Raw genomic sequence first — 27015 nt, 5'->3', positions numbered from 1 at the left:
GCCAAATTCAAAGTGTTCAACAGCCTAGAGCCCTCATACCTTTCACAGTGCATCTTTTGTGTGCCATCTGCTCACAGCCTCATCCTGAAGTGCTATCTCTTCGGACTGTCTGTATGGCTTCAGGAAGATTGCTCACCTTTTCCACAGAATAAAACAAAGCAATTGGTAGGACCACGTGAAGCAATGAAGTTTGAAATAAAGTTTAATGTTCTCTTCTTCAGAACTCAATATAAGGCACAACAGTAAAACAAGATGAACCGGAGGGTTGTAAAGGATTCCCAAACTCCTGGAGGGAGGTGGCAACAGGTTTGCCGGCTTGAAAATAAAATCTCATTTCGCACAATGTGCTTCCTCACAAGCCACGTGTAAATCTAGAATAAATATAAATACATCATTTGAAATAGCCGGTGTGCCAAACAGTAATGTATAATTACAAAGTGTTGTCTCACCAAAACAAAAATTTCCATAACATCATTTACATGTTGCATTTAAGCTGCCTACATAGTATTATATCACCCAAAACCAAAAATTTCCACAATATCATTTACATGTTACATTTAAGCTGCCTTTGCCAGTAAATACAACCATTGCAGAAAACCATTACAAAGAGAAAAACTCTTACAAAGAGAAAAACTCACCAATGCTATCACTACCTTTCTCTTTGAAACTTATGATCCCAAATTGTTCATGAACAATTTGAGGGAAAGAGAAATATAATGTATCTAGGCTTAGAGATGCTAAATATACAAGACTTTTGATAATTTGTATGGCTTGTTTAACTCCCAAAATTACTCTATATGTACTGTTCACATACTTATTCTCTATACATAATTGTATAACTTTCAATTTAATGTCTAATCTTAGAACCCGTATAATCTTCTTCTTATGCACTTACTTTACTATACTTCTTTTAAATAAAATTCTTTATATATTTTTTTAAAAAATAGAATTGCCAGGGAGACCTGGCACTTACTGTATAGATGTCCTCTCTCACTCACACTTCCAGGACTTCACGCAGGCCACGTGCCACCGCTGGGAGCGCTCCAGGGTGGCATGATGGGCCCTTGAGTGCTCCTGCACTCCGCAACAGGCTCATTTCAGGCCAAATCAGGGCCCTTTTCACACTGACTACTGGGACTTGCAACGACGCGGAACATCGCGCTACAAACATGGAAAACCGCGTTTTCTCACGCGAGATTTGCATGACATCGCACAAATCTCGTGCAATGTCGTGCAAATCTCACACGAGAAAACGCGATTTTCCGTGTTTATAGCACGATGTTCCATGTCGTTGCGAGTCCCAGAAGGCAGTGTGAAAAGGGCCCAGGCCTGTTTCAGGCTGAAATTGGCTCACTGCAGCACACAGGAGTGTGCCGTGCTGCCTGGGAAGGTGCCCTGGGCGGCCCATCCCTCTGCTAGCCAGATAAGCAGGGGGTGGATGGACGGAGTGGGGATTCCTTGCCCCCAGCAGAGGACTGGCAACGCTAATTCCCAGTCAACACACTGTAAGCGAAAATGAGTAACAGAAGAGTGCTCTTTAATAAAGAGACTATGGATGAGTTACTGGTGGTTTAATGAAGGAATAATATATAGTAAATAGTTATAGTCCTGAAAACACTGTGTAGATCAGTCAACTGTTGACCTAGAGTTACTTAACTACTACTTGGTATGAGTGCCTGTTTGCAGAAAAAAATTATATCAAAATACACTCTTCTGGGAATTAATTCTGAAGGGATTTATAAATCACACCTGCCTTCAAAGATGGAGCCCTCTATTGCCATTTTATAAAACAGAACAAAAACCAACACTAGGCAGGTTTCCAGCTTTGTGCTTCTGGGCAGTGATTTCAGTACACCCCAAAATACTGTTTTCTCCACTTAGTCAATGCATACACCTATGTTTACTGTATTTCAGAAACAGGGCTGGGAAGATAAATTCTAAGACTCTGAAAAGATATTTTTTTAAAATGTTTGTTTTCAAATAAACAATACTGGTAAAGAAAAAAACAAGAAATTAAACAGTTAACAGCACTAGGTATTGTAGGAATTTCCATGATACATAGGTACATGATTACAAGAATAATACATAGTTTTGTAGTCCCGGGGAACCTTTATTGAATTAGAAGCTCAACAGAAAGTGTTTTGAGTTGTGTCTCTTTGTGCTTCTGTCGTCAATGATTGCTGAGCCAATTTCTGCTATGAAGATTTTCCCAGGTGAAGATCAGCTCCAGTCTAAGGGAATGCATGTAAGCACAAAGAAAAACTGATATTTTGTAGCCTTAAATTTCTTTAGAGGTCTCAGGCCCCAAATCCTTTAATCTTGGGGAAGGTCCACCAAATATGGTAAGTACATGCTGGTTTAGAGTCCAGATTTATTGGTAAGCACTATCTTAACGTGTTTAGGTGGAGTTGCCATTGACTTAATATTTTGAATGAAGTTTCCCTGATCCTCAAGAATCTGGTTGTGTTCTCCAAATGTCATTCCAAATCTCTTCGGAAGTCATCTCCCCAAATCCTTTCCCCCCAGATTTCTCTATAGTTTCCCAAGTCAGTGACCCTGATTTTTGATACAACTGTGAGATCAGTGAATCTCTGATCAACTGTCCAAAAGTGGTCAGGTTTCTGTTTAGTTGGTTTTGTAAGAACTAGAATTTAGCAGAGATGGGACTCTTTTCAGACGCTGATAGCATGGGACATGTCATTCAATTTTAGTGGTTAATTCCTCCTTGGTAAATATTTTGCTTTTGAGTATGATGTCACAAAACCTGTTATTATTCCAATTTTTAAAAATACACATCTGAGATGCCTGGCTAAAATTATAGTAAATATTCAGTGGGGATATTGATGAAGGGTTAGGGGCCACATGTCTTCTTGATCCTTTCAATACCTTAAATGTGAATGAGGTGTATGGATTATTTATGTGGGGGCCTGTTCTGTTTAGTTCTCCATACTAATTTTTCCCAAACTTCCTTGCCAACTTTCCCAAGTTCTTCTGCTCTCCATTTGGACTCCATCTCCCACCTCTTCACATTAGACCTCTCTCAGCTAGGACTGAAATCAGATGCTCCCCTTTCCAGCTCATGCTACCCAATCAGATTCCTTGGAGTAGCCTGTCACTCAAAGCTCTCTGTGTCTGTGAGGGATTAACCCTTAACAGTCCTGCAGTTTTGTGTGTACAGCCCTTTCAGGCTTTTTAAAATGGGCAGTTCGTCACAACTTCCCAATGGCTTCCCTTTCCAGATCAAGTCATACAGGTTCTTTTGAGTTCTCGGCATCTTTTATATTAATAGCCAAATGTCCTTGAACTGAGGATACTTAAATCTGGAGATTAGAGTAATGAATGGACAAGACAGGTCTTCTAAAATACCTGAAAAATGCCCCAGGCAAAATCTGAAATCTAAAAAAAAAAAAACCTGACCGGAGCAGCCACTGCATGCCCCAGACTTTGCCCAGTCACCAACCCTCCATGGCAGGAGAACAGCCAGGAGAAGGACCCCCAGAACAACCCTTTCACCCCCTCGCCTGCCCTTTTATCTGGCCCTAAGACCAGGCAGAGCAGGGGGAGGGAGGAGGCTGCCAGCCAAAGCCCCAGGAGGCATGGGTGCCAATCAGCTGCAAGGCAGGACTGCAGGAAGTGCAGTAGCAGGCACCTCCATGGCAGTGGCCCCAGGCAGACTGGCAGTCCAGACCAGCATGTCCAGGATGTCACCAGCCTCAGTGCCAGGCAGGTAGTCCCAGGAGCCCAGGGAGCTCCTGGGCTCCACAACACCACACACCCTGCAGGGGTAGAGCACAAGCTGAGAGGGCCAGTAGAGACCCCTGCACCAGCGCCTGACTGGAGATGAGCCAGCAAGCCCTGGAGGCAGAGGATGGTGAGGAGGGCTGGGAGCAGCCGTTGCTGGTGGCATTAAGCCAGGCGTGGCCAAGGCCATAGGGTGGAGCCCCAGTTGTGGGGGTGGGTGAAGATCACAATGACCCAACCAGCAGAACTTTGACCCCAGGGCTTAGAGGAAGGATGGGACCAGGGGGAACAAAAGGCTACTGTCCTATCATTATCAAAAAGAGTCCAGTAGCACCTTTAAGACTAACCAATTTTATTGTAGCATAAGCTTTCGAGAATCAAGTTCTCTTCGTCAGATGCATGATACAGAGACTGGTCATGATTTTGCTACCACAGACTAACACGGCTAACTCCTCTGCATCTATGTCCTATCATTCTGACACTTGACAAGTGGAGATAAGGGAGGTGGAGGGAATGGGGGAGGGACAGGGTTGGATTGGCTACCTAGCGAGGGTGGAACTAGGGCTGGGAGCTGTAAAGGGAGTGCTCTCAGTGAGGCTGGAGAGGAGAATGCTGGCCTGACTTGGCAGGCGGTGTTTCACAGCTCAGCGGGTAGGAGGAGGAACTGGGTGAAGCAACCCCCTCCCCATATCTGAGGCTTAGGGGGAGATCCCATAGCACCCAGCAAGACAGCTGAAGGCTGTCTCTTTGTCAGTTCTCTCTCAGTTCTCTTTGTCAGATGCATCTGGCGGGGAGGAATGTGGTTATCGAAGGCTTGTGCTGCAGTGGAATTGGATAGTCTAGGGGTGCTGCTGAACTCTTTTTGATTTTGCTACTACAGACTAACACGGCAAACGCCTTTGAACCTTTACACAAGCAAACTGATCCCCACACCAAAAGGAGCTGTCTGCATCTCCATATCAAAGGAGTTGTTTACATCCCCCCTCTCCTCCTCCCCCCTCCCCTCCCCTCTATATTTGACCAGTTTCCTTCTGCCCTCCATGCATCTGATGAAGAGAACGTGATTCTCGAAAGCTTACGCTACAATAAAATTGGTTAGTCTTAAAGGTGCTACTGGACTCTTTTTTATTTTGCTACTACAGACTAACACGGCTAAATCCTCTGGATCTAGGAAGACAATCGTCCTTATTGTATTGTTAAATATAATTACATTTTTTGCTCCATGAGTTATATCTCTTGATCAGTTTCAAATCATTTTTTAAAGTAAGACTGTTTTTTGCAGTGATATTAACCCTTAAGTATGGGATTGTTATACATTTGTAGGAGAAGTGTTTTTGCAGATATTCTCTGGTAGGATTCAAGATGTTGATGGGTATCATCAAGAGATAGGAAAGAGGAGGGGAAACCAGCATAACAATCAAGTTTATTGCAGAAATTAAACTGGAAAGCAAAGCAACTGCCTCTGTTTCATTACTACAATAATATAACACTTGGGTGGGCTATGGATCTTTAGCATCTCAATTCATGCATTGCAGCTTTACACAGGTAGCAGTCTAGTTCAAATGAAACACTGGGTCTGTACAAAGTCACACAGGTAAGTTTTCATGCTTTGTTTTAATAACATAAGAATCCTACCTAACTTAAAGAAGCCTTTGATTCATCAAGACTAAGACACAGGATGGCAAACAGATACGACAAAATTGAATTTTTGAAGATGTAACATTATGGTCAATATTGTAATTTGACAATCCAGTTTCCTGGGTTCAGACCAAGAATCTGTTTTGAATGCTATAAATCAACCTTGGAATATGAAACAATAAGGCAATGCTTTTGAGCACATACAACTACATTTAAATCAGAATTGTGATCCACACCACATACCTGGGATCAAGTGACAGATTTTCAGATCTGATGATGTAATTCCAAATAGCCTGGGCCCTAACATTTCCTACCTTCCTTGTTAACTACGGTGCTACTGAGATACGCCTGGGCTTAACTGGCAATTCTAAGGCAACATATCTTTCAGAGATAAACTTGTTTGGAATTTGGATTCTCTAACTACAAAAAGCAGTCCCCCCCCCCCTCGTCTCTTCTGCTCTTTAGTACGCAAGGGCACCTATCCTGGTGGTTGTTTTTTTCTCTTGGTAATATGTTGCCATGCTGTGACAATCTTGCTTTCCATTAACATGAAGGTGTTGTAGATAAAAGGGATGGGGAAGCTAAGGTTTCTTGTTTGCTACAATCTGACATTGACCCTCCAGCATGACCTTGTCTGGGCCGTCTCCTTAGTAACTAGAGACCGCGAGAGGAAACCTGCAGGTTGCCTCCTGTAACTACCTTTCCACCGGTCTACTGTCAAAGGTCCTGCGGGGCGGAGGTAGGGGGGCGGCTTCGGTGAGTGGTTAGCCATTTCGTTCCAGGGGAGATTGCTGCACAAAGGGTACAAGTGCTACACGTAGACTTACCATCCGGCCCGCCTCCCCGCCAAGCTGGCATGAATACATGTAACTTTCAAAAGAGCTAGGGAAACATGCATCGTCTTGGCATGGGGACAAGGCAGGGGGGTTCCTAAATGATATAGGGAACCGTGACGGGGGACGGTTTATTTGACGTAGGGGATGGAGGAGAGATCCGCGTGAAAGAAGCGGGCAGAGAGGCGGGGGGGGGGGAGAGCGCCTTTAGGATTCGCCGCTGCTCCTGACCGCGCCCCGCAGGCCCTCCGGCTCCGTGTGGGCTCCTGCCGCGCCGCTAGCTAGCGCAAGGGTGGGTGCCAGCGCCCCCGGGGAAGGGACAGGAAGGCCTATCGCTCTCCCGGCCGCCGCACAGAGAACGCCCGCCCAAGAGGGAGGCGCGCTGACTCAGGCTGGCCCTCCCGCCCAGGCCTTCCTGCTTTTGCCGGCAACTCGGTGGCGCCTCCTTAAATCTCTGCCGTTAAAATGTGGGCGGGTGTTTCAAGTCAAAGAGCGCTCAAATGTTTTTCCTTTTCAAAAAAAGCTGATGAGGACTGGAGGGGGAAGGGGGAGAGACGGGGAAGGCGCTGCCGAAGGAGGAACCGGCTTTCTCCACCGCAGCCAGCAGGACCCCAGAGAGGCTCCCCAGCAGCCGCAGCCCCGGGAGGGCGCAGACGGCGGTCTCGGCAGGCAGCGTGCAGGCAACTGCCTCTGCGCCCTGCCGCCTTCTGGCGGGCCGAGGACGAAGCCAGCCCGCTGTCAAAGAGGGGTAGCAACTCTGCCGGCGCCCGTCCCATCGCCCAGCGAAAGGGGGACTTGTGGCAGAGCGGCAGCCAGCGAGTGGCTCCAGACACAGAGGCGGCTGCGGCCACTAGGCAAGCCGCATTTCTCAGGAGGCGGCGGTTCTCTAGACGTGCCATGCCCGGTCTGCCCAGCGCGGTGGCCTCAGTCAGTCGAGCTTGCCAAGGCGGAATGCGGCGGGACTCCTGTTCCTCTACCAGCCGCCGGGGATTTTGGCAGCGGGTCTGCTACTGGCTATTGTTCGCTCTCTCATTGTCGCACTTGGCTGACCTCCTCCAGTCAAGATCGTGGGTGAAACTGCTCCAGAAGCACGGCTCGGGTCCCAGAGGTCTCCGCTGGAAAGACCGGTGGGTTCCTGCTTTCCCTTCCTCCTCTTCCCCCTCCTCTCTCTCCCCCTCCACCTTGCTCTTCGCTTTCTCTGCGCCTAGCTACGCGTTTCAGTCGTCGTGCCCAGGCTACTGGGCGCATGATATGCTAGACTTAGTTGCATGTTCCCATGTATACACCCGGGCAGTGTCCTCGGGAGACTGTTGTTCGTGTTAGAGGTGCAGAGATCTGCCTTTCAAGTGGAGCTCCAGCAGTATGAATCACGTGTGAATCGAGGGGCGGGCTTTTGGCAAGGAGTTCTCTTACGAGTATTTACTACAAGGTCTACTCCAGAAGATTAACATCCCCGCTCCTTCTGTCAGTTTCCGATGCCATGCCCGGTTAAAATAATAATAATACTAATAAAAATAGCAGCCCGAGTCATCTACTCTTAGCCGATCGTCGCTCGCCCTAAGGAATGGCCGAATCTGGTGCGAATGAGTTGGCGTCTGCAGCTGCCAGAGGGGACCTAGTGCAAGTTACTAATTTGTTGGAAAGGATTGTAAACGTCAATGCACGAAATGGATTTGGGAGGACTGCGCTGCAGGTTGGTATCCAGACAGAGAGAGGCAATCTTTCGCCACTAGGTGAACTGGTTTGAGGAGGCGAGGACCGTTTTTAACCAAGGAGGGGGGGAATCAGCATTTTTTAAAAAGCTAGTTGGTTGCCATATTTTATAACTTTAGCGGCTCCAACTCCCTTAAGTGACGTACTTTAAGTAAAATTGGTCAATAGCGTTATTCAAGAAGGCGGTTTATTCTCATTATCAGCTTGACTACACATTCGTTCGGGTTTTTTTTTAAATGTGGGGGAGGGAAGCAAGTGGTGAAGAGGGAGGGGGGAGCGAAAAGAAACTACCCAGACTAGGTCGTGTTTCACAGCAGGTCGGTAAACACCTCATTCCTAGTCTCTGAAATCCCGATTATATTTTTTCCGTTTCTAAAAGCGGGCGTCCTCACTGGCTGATGAGTACTTGGGTGCTTGTTGCGTCCCCCTTGGAAGCAAGCGACCATCTCTGCAAAAGGTACTCAGTCCCTAAGATGTACATTAAAAGTTAGGCGACCTGATCCTCTGATTTAAAAAGACTCGGTCTTTCCCATTTTTCTACTTTTAATAAGATGGCAGGATTGTTTAGCTATAAGGATTTCTTTGCAATAGGTATAACGTTGTGTACACTCATTTCCAGTGTTTAGATTTACAGGCGGCAGCTGGAGTGCTTCCAGCTCCTAAAATCCTGGACCCGCTGAAAGATGTTTTCTTTTAAGAATCTCGTATAACGGTGCTGAAAGTGTTACAATGCAAGAAAACAAAGCCAGGCAAGAGATGTAGAACGTAGGTGAAAGCTAGCAACCCTTTTGCCGTCGAGGCAACGGGTCAAATGTGCAACTGTGTTGCTTTTTTAATGAAATACTGTTTGTAAAAAACGAAATAGGATCACTTTCTGAAATATTATTAGAGCACACCAGGTTCTTAGAGGATGAAATCAGAGGGAGAGAGGGTTCTTCTTGTTTTAAAAAAATTAGGCTCTGGGAAACAGGACCTATTGTTTTAACCCTACACTATGCCCCCTTCTTCTGATCAATCATCTTACCCTTTCTATTTGGAAGTTTAAGGCTGAGAGATGTTTTATATGAGGAAATGAGACGTGCAAAGCCTAGGGAGGCTAAACATCATTGAAAAAGGAGGAAAGGTGTAGCCAGATTTTACAGTCCAAAATGGGGCTTCAGTTCTAAATGCATCAGTTGGGGGATTGTTTTGCCCCTATGACAAAATACAGGGGTACATTTCCTAGGCAGAGGTTCAGCCCCCAGCCCCCCTGTGCACAGGTATCTTTTTTCCAACGTCCACTTTTTATTGCGGTATAATCACAAACTATTTAATGAGCCTCACCACAATCACCCCAAATACACATACCTCAAAAAGCCAAAACAAGTCAAAAGGCTGATGGCTTATTTTCAGTATGTATAATCCAAACAGATCTGGTGACTAGATGATAGAATCTGAGAGAGTTTATAGTCAACACAGTCCCCAGTATTGCTTACTCTTTATTACACTGAAGAAAGTGAAAACAAACCTTGGCTTCTGTCATTAAAATAGCATTTTGCTGTTATTTTCTCAGAACTTTTCTTTCTTCCCTTGTTTTTCATCAGGTGTTCTAAATCAGGCCTGTTGAGATCTGGCCAGCAACATGAGGCCCTTTCTTTCTTTCCCTTCTACAGTGAAATACACTTAGCATCTGTGACAGTATTTTAAATCAATTGATACCATGCTTGATATTATGTTCATTCTACCTCCTTTACACCAAATGCACTCCCACCCTCAAATACTTTTCCTCGCTTACCTAAAATTATAAAACTATGAGTTTCCACAGGGAATGCTGGGTGAGAAGTGAAATGCCAAAGCAATATGTATTATTAGTTTTCAGAAGTATAGTCTTAACTGATATTTCCAGAGAGAAAGAGACCATGAGAAAGCAGGTAAGGTAATGTACCACAAAACAGCAGCTCTCTCTCACTAACCGTATCCCGGTTGGTGCCATTTCATACATGCTGCTGCTGCTGCATATTCCAGCTCTTACATTCTTCCTCCTGCAGCCTTAAGGTTCCTTATTTTAATAGCTGTCCTGTTTTGTTTACTGTAACTACTGTCTTCATTTATACTGCTGTGTTTTTCCTTTCTTTTCATGAGAGAATTGTATAAAGCAATTTGTGTATTATTTTCTTTCCTTCAAGACAGATGGGTAGAACATGGCTGAAAATACTGAAAGCAAATAAGGAACACATCATCCTTCAAAACTGACTGTTCCAAAAAGCAGAGAGCTTGACCGAAACATAACCTTCAGTGTATGATATTACAAAACAACTGATTGCAATTTTTTAAAGTAACGGAGATTAGAGGAATTGGAAAGCTGAGGGTCTCAGAGTTAGACAGTCCTTCCTCTGTGCTGCCAATATTGTGCATGGGTTCTGTAATAATATTATAAAACTGATATTAAACTACTTTTGTCCTTAACAAAAACCAGAAACAATGTCACTAACTCTTAAGAGGCAGGCTTTTTAATGATACACACTGAGTGTTTACAATGAAAAAAAAACATTTAGGAATGCCAATATATTTAAAAAAAATTCAACTTAATTTCAGCAGGGTTTTCCCCACCCCCTGCAATTAAAGAAAGCTAGAATGTGTGTTCATAGAATTATGAAAATACAAGGCAAGATTAAAGATGCAACCCTGTGCATAGTTGCTTAGAAATAAGCCTTACAGAATTCAGGGTACTTACTTACAAATAAACATGCTTAGGATCCTACTGTGAGGTTGTGCATACTTGGAATAGTCCCATTCAATAGGATTTTCTTCTTGGTAAAAAAATACATAGATTTGGACTGTAAAAGGTGTTTACAATAACAACAAAGGTTTGGTGGCACCTTATTTAAAACTAAAATACCTGAGTTTTAATGGAACCTGCTAGCCTGCCCTCTGGAACAGGGAAGGTTGCCACAACAGTAGCATAGTTGTCCATCTTTCAATTTGAATCTTAATTTTTTAGAACACACAGTATAGACATAATATGGTTATATTTCCTTGTTAATGCACAGATAACTTGCTAATTGTTACCTTCCAGCTCTAATGGAACTGGTGCACAGTTATTGGGTTTTTCTCCCTTTGGCCATAGTTTGACAGGGTCCCATATTGTTTGTTGTTTTAGTAGTCTGACTGACCCAAAGTGTTGCTTTTCTTCTGAAAAAAATCGGCATAGAGGCTATAGTGCTTTCATTTCTACCAACAAATTGGTTCTCCCTAGGTGGTGTCATCCATTTATACAAGATTATAATCAAATGGGAATGATTAACAAGGCAGTGGGGAGAAACCAGAGCTGTTCTAATATGTAACAGGCTCCCATATGTAAACAAAATACTAAGTGGATTGGCTTATTCCCACATGCATGATATGGAAGTGATACCTAGATCTAAATAGATTAGTGTACAGCATTCCCTTTACTTCCCAAGGAAGGAAATCTTTCTTAGGATTGGGGTATAAATCCCAGTTACGAACACTAGAGCAGGTATGGGGAGGGATGAAGAAACAAGGCGATTCTAGGACATGTTTACTTGGAGGTAGATCCCACAGTTCAATTAGACTTTCAAATAAATGCCATAGGACAGGAGCAGGCTTCAATCCTATCTAAAGAGAGTGCAAGTAAACGTGGACAGGACTGCTAAAATCCACCGTGCCAGAAAATATGTGGAAGTCATTTGGTATCCAAGCCCCTTTCGCTGGAACGAGACCTCCGTCGCGGATATTCTAGCCCGCCACGAACGACGACCAAACACTGGTTTCGAGTCTGCCGTGCCTCTGTCTCCGCCGAGTGGGGCTCGGGGACCTCAGCTGGCCCTCGTCCAAGCCCCCCTCCCCCGACCAGCACCTCCAGCGCCTCGTTCCGAAGGGAAAACGTCCTCCAGCCTCTGCCTCCCCCGCGCCCCTGTTACCGCTCCTGCGGCTGAAGGACTCCGTCCCGGCCTGGGCAGAGTTCTGAACTGTGCATGCCCCGCTGTGGCGAGGGGTGCCTGTTTCACGCTGAGGATTTGGGCGGTGAGAGAAGCTGGGGAAGGGGCGCAGCACGAGCCTGCCTCGGCAGCAAATCCCAGCGAGACTCGCTCCCAAGGCAGCGTGCCTAAGGCTGCTGCACAAGCGGCCCTCCTTTGGCTGGGAATTCAGACTGGCCAAGGGCAGGGTAGCTTAGTTCACCGTTACTCGACCCACAGCCCTTAGGACAGGCCCGGCTGTCAAGTCCCCCTGGAGTCAAAATCTGAACGGCGAGGGCCTACCGGCGCGCTTGCTAAAGTTCAAATGAATAGGTCATTTGCAAGCGAATGACGATGAGGGAATATGCGGGTAACGTGTGAAGACAACTAAGCGCGTTTGCTTTCCTCTCCCCGTCCAGGTGATGAAGCTGGGGAACCCGGAGATTGCCAGGCGCTTGTTGGAGAAAGGCGCCGACCCTAATCTGAAAGACAGCGCAGGCTTCGCTGTCCTGCACGACGCCGCCCGCGCTGGCTTCCTGGACACCCTGCAGACTTTGCTCGACTCCCCGGCGGACGTGAACGTGGAGGATAACGAGGGCAACCTGCCGCTGCACTTGGCGGCCCAGGAGGGCCACCTGCCCGTCGTGGCCTTCCTGCTGGAGAGCACGGCCAGCAGAGTGGAGCACCGCAACAAGAAGGGGGCCACTGCCTACGACCTGGCCAAGCTCTACAAGCGGGACGCAGTAGCCCGGCTACTCGAGGGCCACTGCGGCGCCGGCAGCCGGCCGAGGGCGGGAGCCACCGGCGGGGATTAAAGCCAGACCCCGGAGTACGCCCGCGGGGGTGGGACTGGAAAAAGAACACCAGCCTGCCCATCACCTCCTGTTTCTTCCTTTGCACCAAAACACGCGTGCACAACTGCGGGGGCGGGGTTAAAGGAACGTTTCTTTGGGGGGGGGAAATCCTGCCCCTAAAGGGGGGACCCAGCCTATGGTAGCCTGCTTCTTTTAACGCTTCTCGCCTGCCTTTGCTCATCTCTCCCTCTTTTGAAAGAAACTGTGAAAGGACCCTCTGTGTGCTCCTTGGCGGGTTCGCAGGGCTACCTCTCTGTAAAGGTCCATTTCCCCCCTCGCCTGAAAAATCAGCTTGCTTAACGACATAATATGAAGGAGTGTAAAATGATGTGAAAGGGCTTTGTGCCGGAGGGTAGGGAGAAAAGAAAACGCATGGATGTGAAATCTATCTAGTTAGGTGGTGGCACTAACAAAGACAGGGAAATTCTCTGAAGATGATTCGTGGTGATTTTTTCTATGGCTGACATGGTGACAGACGTTCTGATTAAATCTGTGAGAATTCCTTCCAGGTAAATGTTTTTAGGATCCACCTTTAACTGGTAAAGGAGGGAGGGAAAGGCAAACGATTTGTTTTAATGCTAGTGTTTCCGAATAGTTCAGCAATTAAGAAAGTTGCTTTTCACAGACTTGGTTATAGAGATTAACCTGCCCAGCGTTCACTTTCACAAACACTGAGATATCCTGAATGTGTGAATAGCAAATACACCAGTTTTGAATAGAGAATAACTAGCAAGATTAGATTTACTGTCTTGAATGTCTTATGATCGCTCTGGGAATGGGTTTGTTAGATTAAGTTGCCCTCCCTGCAAAGTTTTTGCAAGAGATCTTCTATTTGTTTCAGTTAAATTACTTCAGAAAAAGAATTCCTAATCAGTTTTCAGTTCAGCTAACGCTTGTTTTGCAGAATCGTAGAGCAAAATACCAATGAAATGCTCCAGTGTCGCTGTTCTAAATAAAAATATCCTGAAAATGTGTATTTTAAAAGCAAAAGTGCAATGAAAATTGGATTGCTTTAGTTCCGTTTTCAATTTTAAGCTTTCCTAGGGGAAGAAAAGGTTTGCTAAAAGCATTCTTTGCATGCAAATAAACTCCAACTATAGCTGTTAAAACGCACTCACCTTCCATACTGCAACAGTTTTCAGATTTAAAACCAGCATAACTTGCAACGTTGAGGGCATTTTCCCTCTCACAAATAATGAACTCATGGGACATGTCACAGGGTGGGGATCCACACACTGAAGGATCTCAGAAACGGAACCACTGCAGACAGAATTCTGAACTGTTAAACTTGTCAAACCTAGAGGTTATGTCGACAGCCTGCAAACCTGCTTGCTGTTTTGTACAATTTGTCTTAAAGCAAGAGCTGGTGGTGAGCTCAGCTTTATGTCTGTTTGTCTGTCTGTCTGTCTGTATGTCGTTTATATTCCACCTTTCTCACTGAGACTCAAGGCGGATTACATAGTGTGGGATTAGTACAATCAGTGGCAAGGACAAGGGCAGGCATTTCCATAAAGTGTCAAGAACATTTCCATAAACAATGTCATAGGGTAAATGAATACAGGTTTACAAAGACGTAGTATTAGCAAGGATCCAATACTAGGTTGAAAAATTGCTGAAACGGAACATAATCAATTCTAGGACTTACATTAAACAACATGAAGCACAGGTAGTATAGAGGAGTACATATTAATTGCTTCAAGTAGCAATTAATCGGCTATCATCTCTCCTCTGCCTCCCCCTTTCAAAAGCAAGAGTTCTAAATTATATCAGGCATCTTTGTCTACTCTTACATTGGAGCTCTCTTTCGAACTATGTAAGTTTTTCCTTCACTAAATCGAAGTTTGAGAAGGGTCAGTAAATAAAACAGCGAGTTCCTCTGCTAATAAAAACAGCGACCTTTACTGAGAGGCAGTTTAACTCAATCGTCTCCTTTAAAGGAAGGCTAGTTTCTAGCAAAAGCAAGGCCCACATGATACAAAGCAAATTTTTAAAAAAACAGACTTCATTCTACACGACAATGGAATTTTCTTTGTATTTTAATTGCCATTTTTCTTGTGCACATCTGTTTGATTCACGCATTTCTAAAATTTCTTTTAAAAGAAGCTAAATATATTAAAGTTCAATGCTAGGGCATCAGTTATTGTATTTTCAGATTATTCATCCAAAGAAACATTGTGGCTTCAGAAATGACTATAGTTCCCTAGCCAGGAGGCCAAAAAAGAACAGGAAGTCATATTTAGACAGGAAGTCATATTTAGACAAATTACAAAGTTTTAGCAGTGTTTTCTAGTATTAATGAGTACCCAGTTTCCTGGTGGTAAAGTGTAGACGAATGGGGAAGGCAATGGCAAACCACTCCGTAACAAAAAGTCTGCCAAGAAAAAGTCGTGATGCGAAGTTCCCCATGGGTCAGTAATGACTCGGTGCTTGCACAGGGGACTACCTTTACCTTCTAGTATTAATTAGGCATGGAGTTCAACTAATTGGGTTTTCACTAAAGAGTGCGCTGTCAAACAGGTGCCTAACTGCAGGTCCAGCAGGGCTCAGCTATAGGCCAGAATCTCCGTGCCAAACGCTTCCACAGAAAGGCGATTTGCATAGGAAGCATGGACTTCCATAGAATTCATTTCCAGTCGGATCTTGATCACGTGGCTTTGGAAGTAATGGTATTTATTTCAGTTAGACTTGCCTGCACCCAACGGTGTCGAGGGTTGGGGAAGGTCACTCACCCAGATGCATAGTCCTGTTAGTCTGCTGCAGCAAAATAAACGGGAGTCTTAAATTACTGAGAATTTGTTTATCTTCCAGCTTAAATTCTCGTGGTCTAAAAGCGTTCTACCGAAATCAACACCACTTTGCTTCCAAATAAAAATATTGGGCATATGTCAAACCAAAAACCAAAAACATGGTATGGTGCCATAAAACCTAGAGCAGGATGCGGATACCCACCACCCATGAGCGATTCAAGCAGCACAGGATCATAGACACAGTTCCTGACGATCTTGGCAATGGCCTATTGCTAAACGAGGAAAGACATTGCCATAAACGTTCAATACAGTCAGCTGTCCCGCACGCTTCCTGGTGTGTCAAATCCTGGATGTTCGTCTCCGTCGAGAAGAAACGCGAGTACCGTCCTGGCAAGCAGCTCCTCCACCGCCAGCCCCTGCACCTTTTGAAGCCTGCCGTTTTCCTTTCTGTTCGTTTTGGGCTCGGTGATAAACCGCGATGCCCGCCCGCCGGCCCAGAGTACCAAGCTCCGTCTCCTTCCCTCAAACCCGGGAACCAGTCTGGCGGCCGGGGGCGGAGGCGCGCCGCTCAAAATGTCGGAGCTGTCCACGGCCTCCCCGCAGCCGGCCGCCTCCTGGCTCCGCGCAACTCCTGGAGCATCTGCGCCAGGGAAGGTCCGAGCCCAGCCGGCGGGGTAAAAGGCCACCTCGCTTGAGAGCCGAGCCGAGCCGCCAAGGGGAGAGGCAGTTCCAGAACCGTTACTTTCCCCCGTCCCTCCCCTTTACGGTTTCTTTTCCTCTTCTCTTCCTGTCCAAACATTTTTAAATTTCCGCGCCTTCGCCAACAGTCTGATTTTGTTTATTTGGTTTCCTCTTCGGACTCGGCCGGCCTTCGGCTCTGCCCTCTCTGCTCTGGGAGGGGGACTTCTCTCGCCCCTTCTCCGGGCAGGCAACGCAGCAGCGACCCCCGAGGGGATGAACCGGTCACCTCACACCCTCCCTCGGCTTCATCCACCTTGAGCCGAGGAGGTCCTCTTCTCCTTCGCAACCTGCCCCTCGTCGGAGATGGCGAAGTTATGCTGGACTTCTGTTTCGTTTTGCTCTGCGCTGCAGCTAAAGATGCCGGAAATCCCAAAAAGAAACTCCATCCCTCCACAGTTTTCCTTCAGCAAAAGGATGCAGGAGGGGGAAAGGCCGTGTGCATTTGCGCACATCAGAAGCTGCAGCTGGGGATTGGACTCTTCCTCCTGAAAAAGCCAACTGTCAAAAAGATGCCAGTCTGCAGCCTGTATTTCTTCAAGGCGATTTTCCAATAAAGAAGGAAACAACTTTGTCTTCATGCTCCTAGCAAGTGAGATATTCTCCTTATCTGTTTGTTTACTTTGCTTTAAAAAAGAAAGTTGCCCTCTAGAAATAATACCAGATGTAATCAAAGGAGATGAAACTCCTTCCAAATGGGAACATCAGGTTAGAATTGCCAGTTCTGCTCCCAGTATCAGCTCCATCCTAATGAAAAGGGAACCCTATATTTTCTCAAGAGAACAATGTTCAAATATTATGAGTCAGATCTGGAAGGCTGAAAAGAAAGGAGAGTAGAAAGAGAGGCCTCTATACAAACTGTGTTTATTAAGCAATGATAAAGGAGGCTCTATTGCTTTGCACTTTGAGTCACAGCGATAGATGGAAAATTGCTGAGTGCTTAGCTGGATTCTCTTAGACTATTCTCATTTTTAAAGTTGCAGATTGAAGGAATAAACCCTTCATAAACAAGCAAAGCACACATTGGACACACATTGGATGAATGGGAGATAGTTGCTGCAAATCTGGAATCTGCAGAAATATCAGCTATGCCTTTAACTTTTATATAAGATCTCATCTTTTTTTTAGGCAGGCTATCTATAAGACATATGCCACCTTAGCATTGCAAGATAATGTTACCTCTGAAGAAAATATTCAAAATGCAACTATAAATGCAACCCATTTGATTCACCCCCTCTTTCCCTTCTACTTTTCTGTTATTCACATTAATCAGACATGCTGATGGAATATGGAGAAATGGCTCAAATGTTACTTGGCTCCCAGTTAAATTTCACTTTTATCCAAAGGAATATTAAACATTTGAGGATTAGATTTTTGCTAATTCTCAGGCATTAGCTTTAAATAACAAATAGGGAAAACATTCTAGTCCAGATTTTTTCCTTTTTTACTATATGAATAAAAGCAGGCTCCAATCATGTAACTTGATACTGAAGATATTTTTCTCACAGCTTAACTGTTTCTCAGATCCATTTGAGAATGAAGCTGGTGGTTCCTGTTAAGCTACCCTAGTATTTTTTTTATGCCTTTAAGATGGCATACTTCCCAAATTTGTAAATGAATTCTTTTAATAATTTAGACAATCATATGATACAATATATAATTCGTATTACCCTTCACTTCCAAAAATTAGAATAAAAATGTTCACCACTTTCAGCAAAAAGCTATTTTACTGAATCAATAACTAAGAAGTACCATTCTAGGCCTTGTATTAGCAGGCCTTTTTCAGTCTCATGGTAAATGACATAAATATGTCATTGGAGACAAATTTTGTTCTTGCAAAGGACATTTTCTCCTACATGTATGTTAGTACGAAGGGTGATATAGCCTCATCTTTCATGAGAAAAGCTTTAATTCAGGAGTATAATGAAGAGTATATGTTACCAAATATTTCTAGTCAGAGATGCTACAGAGTAAGAAATGCAAAAAAAAATTTACAGGAAAAAAACAGACCTATTGGCTATTAATTAAAACCTCATCATTCTTAAATATCTCTGAAAACACAAAAAAGTTGTTTGTGAATACAGTATAATAGAATTGCTACTTTGTCAGTTATACTTATATCTATTTCTTGATATTAATGCATGTGGGCAATCTAAGAAACCTGAATTAAGGAGAGAGATATCAGAGGCCTGCTCTTGGATAGATCCATTATTAAAATGCAAACAGACTAATCTTTATAAAAGCATTTCTCGTGGATGCATTTCAAGACCATTCTTTTGTCTAAAACATGGTCTTGAGGCCCTGCCTGCACAGATGGAGCAACAGCTTCTTTAGGCCATTATAATCCATGAATACATTTTGTCACAAGATATAAGAAAGCATGAATTCCCATCCAACCCTTCATACACATTAATTGTCGATGCGCCATATGCATTTTTCTATATGTAGTTCTAGTTGCGTAGAATACCTTATCACAAGCAAACAGTGTACACTCATTTATCTAATATTGTTCCCTTGTATGACTCAATAGTTTTCCTTCTAACTTTGACAAAACTCTCCTTTCACCAACCAAAATTGGTTCAGCAAATGTCCTGCTTTAATAAAAGAGCAGCCCAGATAGTTTTTTTATAAAGATAAAAAAGCACAGAAAAAACAATTATCATTGAGCCGTTATTATGAATAACTAACTTAAGCATATAGTGACTAACACTATACAGGAATTCTGAGGGAGACAGAAATAATGTCTTATTTTTTTAAGCTCTGGTATTCTAATTTTGCAACAAATATTTGCCATTTTGCTTTTCAGTGTATACATTTATAAATTCTGATGAACATTCACAGTAATGAATCACTTGTCCAAACTAGTATTTCATCAGCATGCATTCCTAATCCATCCCTTGGAATATCTACATCCACATTCAATATATGTGCTGCTGCATGCGTTTTTCTATATAGAGAACTAGCAGTATTCAATGCATTGGGGCAAGCAAGCATATCTGAATAGCTATTAGCTATGCTGCAAATAGGATGTTCACTTGGATCTCGAAGCATTTCTGTGTGCTACAAAGCAATGTAGTTAACAGGGTGTTTTAATAAAAGATGTTTTAATTAAAAATATTAGAGGCTTTCTAGCTTATCAGGCATACAAGAACAGGGGGATTTACAGAATACTGAGAAAGAAGTTCAGTAGTTGAAAATACAGGCCTGTCTTTTGCTATGGAAATACCACTGGTCGTACTTTTTGCAGTCTTGTAATCACAGTTTTCCTATTTACAAACTTGCAAATAAACAGACGTTATAAGATTCCTTCCCACTCTCCTCCAAAGGAAGCTGACTTTAGAAAGGCTGCCCAGCACATCTTTGGTGCTTAGGAGGCAGGGGCACAAAAATTAAATTTTAAAAATGTTGGGTTTTCTGCAGTTTATGGAAACTTTTAGTTTATAGAAACATAATCCATTAAAATACAAACAATTAAGAAGCTGCTTAAAATATAATTATTAAAACTTATAAAGTCATTGTCAAATATATATTTGCACTGGCGTCTTGTTTCTCCATGCATGAAATAGTTTGTTTCTCTTTCATGCATTAATTGAATTTTATATAAAAATAATCTTAAACCATATCTTATTTTGGGATTATGCCCCAAAACCCTGATGTTGCCTCAAGCCTCATGCTTATGTCTCAGAATAGCACGTTAGTAGAACTGCAGATAAAGTTTTAACAGCTTCAAAGTCTATTTCCATTAAAAAATATCTCCTTGCATATATTGTAGTTTACTACAGTCACCATTATTATTTTCACAAAATTTGAATCTATAGGCTTCCTTTTAAAAAAAAAGACTATTTTCTTTCTGTTTCTAAGCCTCACTTAAAGTACAGGTTAAAGTAGAACCAGCAAGACAAACTAAGGCTTTTATGGACAACCATAAAATTGGCATTTCCTATCTTGACTCATTTTCAGCAACCTGAAATAACATTCTTTTAATGTAATTTTTGGATGCCATATGCAATAAAGGGTAAGCCCTGACTCTGAGCTGTCCATGCACTCTGCAAGTGTCTCCCTCCCAGAGTACAATGTCCTTCCATTACTTTTAAGTTGTTTTCTGTCATAATCAAGTGTCATCTGATAAAGGATATCACTTTAATGGTTAGATTCTGCCTACATTTTAATACAAATCCAAAGTAGTGAGAGCCCTGAAAGTTCTTGTAAAGTTCAAGTAAACAGATTCAGGGAGAGGTTCAAGGTATAGTTTTGCTCAGCCATGAAAAGGGTAAAGACCTAGTCTCTTCTGCCCCAGATCCCACCCCTCCACTCACCAACCCCACCTCTTTTGCAGAGGCAAGTGCTGACAATCCTTGTCCTCCCTGGCAAAATGCCTAGAAGCCTGGATCTTTGCTACAGTGGGGGAGGGTGCAGGCTCTCAGTAACTCATATTCTGATTACAATATTGTCCTACACATGGTTGGTGAGAAATAACTTATAGTAGTGGAAATAGAAATATACTGTTAAATTCAGTACAAAGGCAAAAAGAAAACAAAGTGCTTAATTTATCCAGTACCTGCCACTAGGAGCAATGAAGATGATGTAATTTTTAGAATGTGACAAAGGGCTAATAGTATATGCAGTAAAAACAATGAGTCAACAGTTTCTGTGCCCTTGAGGTCAAACTTTCCACAGTTTGAAAGTACCCTATTCTTTTTGCAAACAGGATTTGCAGCTATACGCTACTTCATAATACAGAAATGTGCATTGTTGCTATTGCAGCAACAAAACTTTTTTGTTCCAAGTTAAAATATCTCAAAATGTTTAATAGACACAAGGAGAGAGAAAGCCTTGTTTAAACATTTTAGGAAGCAAATTCTTAGCACCCAACTCACTTTAAAGTAAAGAGGAGTGTTGATGCCTAACACATTGTTTCTTAAGACTCCATAAATATTTCAGTGGAATTAGACAAAAAGTTACTTATGTATGAAGATACTTATTGTGGGTACAAAGGTTTACCAGTGAGGTTTGGTATGGAAAGAAGTACAGTAATTCAACAAACAGCAATGCTTTCTTTGCTACACATGACCATTGGGTAATAAAAGCTATTGATTAAATGTTATCTGTCATCAGCATTAACCATGATTGAAGGATGCCTGAATATTAGTTTCTTGATCTTTGTTGTTCATAATGCTATAAAGGAAAACTGAACACAATCCTGATGAAAGTAACTCCTATGGGGTGAGTCAACATTTTGTCCGTTGGACTGATATCTCACTATATACATTGTATAAAACATGTCTAAACAACATCCAGCACCTTGCATCCAACAAATGATAATAGATTGAACTAAATATTAATACAAAGCCAGCAGATAGTTCTCCTACTTGCCATGCAGCCATCTTTTCCCATCAACCTCAAGGGGTTCCAAGGTTTCACAGACTCCGGCAAGAAAGGTGCTTAGGCTGCTGTGGTCAGTTTGCCCTTATTCCTCCTCCTCCACCACCACCACCACCACCACAATAGTAGTAGTAGTAGTAGTAGTAGTAGTAGTAGTAGTAGTAATAAAGCATCAGCACCAAAGCCAAGACACTTTCAGTTCTGTAAACTACTATGCCCATGAAAGAGTTTATAAGAAAATGAAATTATGATTCTACAAAAGCAATGTAAGTCACATATGAAAAAACACAGTAAAGAATTAGGCTTTTATTTAACTGCTCAGCTATGGTTTCAGGTGCCTATGCAGGTGTTAATGTTTGCATTACATCTAAAAAGAAAGAAAAACAATCATAAAGATTATTTGGCACCCAATCATAAGCACACATATAGGAAATTTAGGGCCAATTTGCACAATCCTGGCAGAACATCATAGTCTGGGTTCACTCAAGCAGAGTTAGAGTTGTTTGAGATACAACTGACATCAGAGTGCTTCACCTTGAGTGCAGATTGCCAATAAACTCACGTTATACTAAGTGAATTTTTGGCTTGTGATCTGTTTGCAGTGCAGTGTCCAAAATCTGCTTCATCTTTGGGAAAACTGTAGTTCAGATCAATTCCTTAACACACTCATAAAGTTAGATGAATCAAGAGAACTGTGATTCTTGAAAACTTATGCTGCAGTAAAGTTGGTTAGTCTTAAAGGTGCTACTGGACTCTTTTCTATTTTGCCTACTACAAACTAACACGGATAAGTCCTCTGGATCTAAGTTATATGTAACATTCCTAAACGGGTTTGACTTTGCAATTTTTGAAAGCATATGCTCATATTAAGCTTTTCCTCTAATTTTTAGCAATGTGGCTGAACAGCTGGGAGATTATTGCACCATATGTCATATTGCTCCCATTTTTTCCTGCACATACATTATTGGCCTTTTTCACTGAGACTCAAGTCATAGTGTGAAATTAAGCAAGTATACACAGAGGACCCCGTTCACAGTTTGATTTCCCATTGGGAAATCAACCTGTGAATGAATACCTTTGCCTGTTAAGAGGATTTTGTCATTGATGATGCAGTCATGATGAGGCTTGAAAAAGCAATGCGAAATGGGCTGTGATAAGGCTGCCGCACCTGTTGCCAACAGCCCAGGAGAGGGTTTTCCCATCTTTAGCTCTCCTAGGGGTGTGTCCTCCCGCCATCAAATACTGATGGGAGTTTGCCTGCAGAGAAAAGGAAAAGAAGAAACTGGATCATCATATGATTATGTTACAAAAACTGTGGAACTCACCAGCGTTGTTTCTCCAGTGACAGTTTATTGATAATAATTGGGACATTGTCTGATTGTGAATACTGATATTAGGCATTGGTTAAATAATTGTCAGAGAGCTTGGAATATTATTAAGAGCTATAATATTTATTGGGATTTTTTGCATTTTGCACTTTCACTGACATATTAAATTTATACTTTATATACAGTGGTCTCTTAGGACTGTGTCTTTGAACAGGGTCCTCCGTGTATACTTGCTGTGTTAGAGACCACTTTCCTTTTGTTGTTTGATATATAGTGTGAAATTAATACAATCAGTATCAAGGACATTTTCATATAGTGTCAAGGACATTTCCATGTTTATGGAATAAACAATTCTTCCTAATTTTATTGCTGTCTTAAATAAAATTTGTAGAAACAGTAAAAATTGATTTACTCTGGCAAAAGGACTTTTACTTAATATTTTTATTTGACTTATTACGTTGATTACAGATTTTACTGGCATTTTATGTTTTTACTAATTGTAATACTTTATACATTGTTCTGGATGTTAATTGTGAAAGACATTCTAGAAATTGTTTCTTAGGTTCAGAAAAGGAAACAATTTAACTTTTTGGCCTCTAGTGAGAATACAAATATTAATTCATAGTATCTTGTTTTTGTAATGATCAAATGCTTTGTGCTAAATATTTACACCCATCTAAACGCACTACATATGAACTCAACAAATAACTTTTGTTCCTTATTAAAAATTCTTCAATATATCTAATTCTCAGTGTAGCCCCATCTGTGGGTGCTTAAATCTGGCCATGGATAGGCAAGACAGTTATTTCTGAGAAAGGCCCCAAGTACACTTAACACCCCTTCCTCATAATAAAAGGCACACCTATAGCTTTAATAAATGGACATCCATAGTGACCATTGCTAGCAACCACAATAGTATTGCTAGCATTCAAGCCTTAGTTTCTATCAGTGAAAGGCAGAGGAGGGAGCAGGACCCTTTCCAGGTCTTTCAGGGAGGACTAATTGAAGCCAGTCCTGGCAGCAAGCGCTGAGTAACCCAATATGATGCCACTGGTTCACTACCAAGTCAGGGATCATAGATTTCACTACTATATTGCCTTACATACTATCTATTGCTTTAAATATGTGTTATGTACTACCTGTTGTTTTAAGTATGACTCTACTGGGTAGTTCTATGTTGTCTAATGTCAGTCCTAGAATTCTTATGCTCTGTTTCAGTATTTCTTCAACTTTGTATTGGATTTTTGCTAATGTCTTCATAAACCTGCACTTATTTACCCTATGGTATTGTTTATTGAAATGTCCTTGATATTGACTGTGCTAATCTCACACTATGTAAACTGCCTTGAGTCTTTGTGAGAAAGGTGAGGATGATGACAGTTTAGTGTAGTGGTTAAGAGCAGCAGGACTTTAATCTGGAGAACTGGGTTTGATTTCCCACTCCTCTACTTGAAGCCAGCTGAGTGACCTTGGGTTAGTTACTGCTTCTTGGAGCTCTCTCAGCCCCACCCACCTCACAGGCTGATTGTTGTGGGGATAATAATAACACACTTTGTAAACCACTCTGAGTGGGTGTTAAGTTGCCTTGAAGGGCAGAATATATCTATCAAATGTTATTGTTATTGTTATAAACTTGCATGACTCACCAGGCCTGGCTGCTGGCTGTTCAACGTATAAACATGAGACTACCATGGAATTAAAGCAGCAAAGACAAAGCAAAAAGCCGTGAAAACTAACTAGAAAAACAATTAAGGAAAGTCTAAGGCAATGTAACTCATTCCTTTAACTAGCCTGGAGCAAATTAAGGCATATTATAAAAATATAAAGTCATATTTATTATACTTAACAAACAATTCTTCTAGAAAACCTTATAATTATATATAACCAATGACAAGATCAGACTGGACAAATTCAACACCATATGAACAGAGCAGGTGACCATTTAAATTTCTGATGTACCATAAGAGAACCTCAGTAAAGTGCCAGTGCCTATTAATCCTTCACAGAATATACAATAAATAATCAGATACAATCAATTATACAAAACTAGATCTAGAAAAATATGTAAAATGATTCAAGACAATACAGTCTGGAATATAGTCAAAAAAGTTCATAAATATTCATAGAAAACTGCTTGCATCTTAGAGGGTCCAAGTCGATTCAAAATTCCTCTTGAGGAAAATACTTCCAGTTGTGACCAAATGAGTGGTCTGGTGTATTTTTCCCTTTCCAACCATCTTCCTCAAAGTAGTCACCACCTAATAAACATCCTATAGAGTGGCAAACAGCACTCTTTCGCCTCTCATCAAACAGGTTCGTAAACCCCACTCACTTCACAGGGTGATTGTCATGAGAATAATAATAACACACTTTGCAAACCACTCTGAGTGGGTGTTAAGTGTTCCTGAAGGGGAGTGTATAATAAATTGAACATTGTTATTGTTGTTATAAACTTGCATGACTCAACAGGCCTGGCTGCTGGCTATGGTTCAACAGCAGCCACCCTATGAAAGACAGTGTGGTACAGAGGTTAGAGTTTCAGAGTAGGATCTAAGAGACCCAGATTCAAACTCCCATTCTGATGTGGAAGTTCATTGGGTGACTGGGCCAGTCACACACACTCAGCCTAATCAACCTCACAAGGTTTTTTTGAGAATAAAATGATGTAAGCTGCTTTCAGTCCCTCACTGTGGACACAGGAAGATATAAATGATTAATTAATTTAGCTGAAGATGGGGGGCTGATAAAAGTTAAGTTGATTGTCAGGGAAAGATGAGGATATGACAGCTGTTGGAAGGAAGGAAAGAGGAAATGGCATGGGAAATGGATGAGTGAGGTATCCCCTGAAAGTATTTGCAGGTTCACCTTGCACAACTAAGCCCCGCTCAGCCAGCACTATGCAATTTGGCCAGAGTTTTTCTATGGTGAGGCTGATAGGGGGAGGGAAAGAGGAAAAGCTGAAGAGTGGGATGGGGGCAGATAAAGGTAGATTGACTGATGGGTAGTAAGGTCAGAAAAAACTGGAAAATGAGAGAGGCTATAGGGGCTTTCAGAGAATGAAAAGAGAAAATAGTGGAGAAGGAAAAATGAGATTTCCCTTGCAAGGCCTTGCAGGTCCCCTACTTGTACACTGTCTATTTTTTAAAAAATTACACTGGAGGTTAATATAGCAGTTACTGTAAACAATATGCCCTTTCCCCTTTTTTGACATATTAAAAAAACAATTTCTGCTTGAACTGAGACATAGTTGTGGTTGCTTATTAAACCACTAATGTTGTATAAGCTACAGGACAGTCTAAACCACCAGACTTTCACACAATCTGCAAGGATTGTATAATCTTAATTTCTCAAGTATAATATTGTATCCTCTTTAGCAAACATGTCAAATGAACAAAAATATGCTTGAAAATGTGGTGACAAAAACAGTAAAACAAGGTAAGCGGTCAGAACCACCCCATGATATTAAAAGGCTTATGGTTATGGATATACCATGAACTCCTCCTCTAAATATGCTTCCAGCATTAAAATTACTGCACAAGCAGCCAGAAAAACATGGAAGCTGCTGCCCAAGCTGGCAGACAAAATGGAAACTGCTGCTCAAACAGGAAGCCAGGTCCCACCCAGGAGATGGTATGTGCAAACATGGGGAGAAACAGGGAAGGCCAAATCGACCCCCTCCCTTGCTCCAAAGGCACACTAAGCACCTGATACAATAGGGCCTTCCCAGGGTTCCTGAATCAATCAACGGCATTCCACCCCAGTGATCTCACCTTAATGACTTTCCTATTGTTAAGCGACCTATAGCCTCACCCATCCACCTCACAGGTTGTCAATCATGATTTGATAACTTTAGTTCTGCACAGGAAGACTTAATCAAACCTTCCTAATTCTTTATTATACCATGGAGACAGTTTACTGTCTCCCACTTCAGGAACAGTTCGCCAGCTCTTTGTCTCACCTCAGAGACAAGTTCACAATTCTTTGCCCCACCCCAGGACCACCCACTCACACCTTTGTTTTTGAGGTAGAAGATGCAATCTTGCGCCAAGATAGAATCCATAGTATAAAATAGACTGCCCCTCAGC

The 27015-nt window shown here is 42.4% G+C and overlaps 1 protein-coding gene across 1 annotated transcript; it reads left to right on the top strand.

Annotated features, from left to right (window-relative positions):
* The first annotated feature begins 7655 nt into the window (after positions 1 to 7655).
* Positions 7656 to 13696, top strand: CDKN2C (cyclin dependent kinase inhibitor 2C). Its single transcript, XM_054980890.1, has 2 exons — positions 7656 to 7905; positions 12301 to 13696. The coding sequence occupies exons 1-2, from the start codon at positions 7777 to 7779 to the stop codon at positions 12694 to 12696; spliced, it is 525 nt and encodes a 174-aa protein (XP_054836865.1). The 5' UTR covers positions 7656 to 7776; the 3' UTR covers positions 12697 to 13696.
* The last annotated feature ends 13319 nt before the right edge of the window (positions 13697 to 27015 follow it).

Source organism: Eublepharis macularius, chromosome 5 (assembly GCF_028583425.1).
Source record: "Eublepharis macularius isolate TG4126 chromosome 5, MPM_Emac_v1.0, whole genome shotgun sequence".
NCBI classification, from domain to species: domain Eukaryota; kingdom Metazoa; phylum Chordata; class Lepidosauria; order Squamata; family Eublepharidae; genus Eublepharis; species Eublepharis macularius.
Note: the sequence above shows the minus strand (reverse complement) of the source record. Positions and strands in the feature narration are given on the sequence as shown.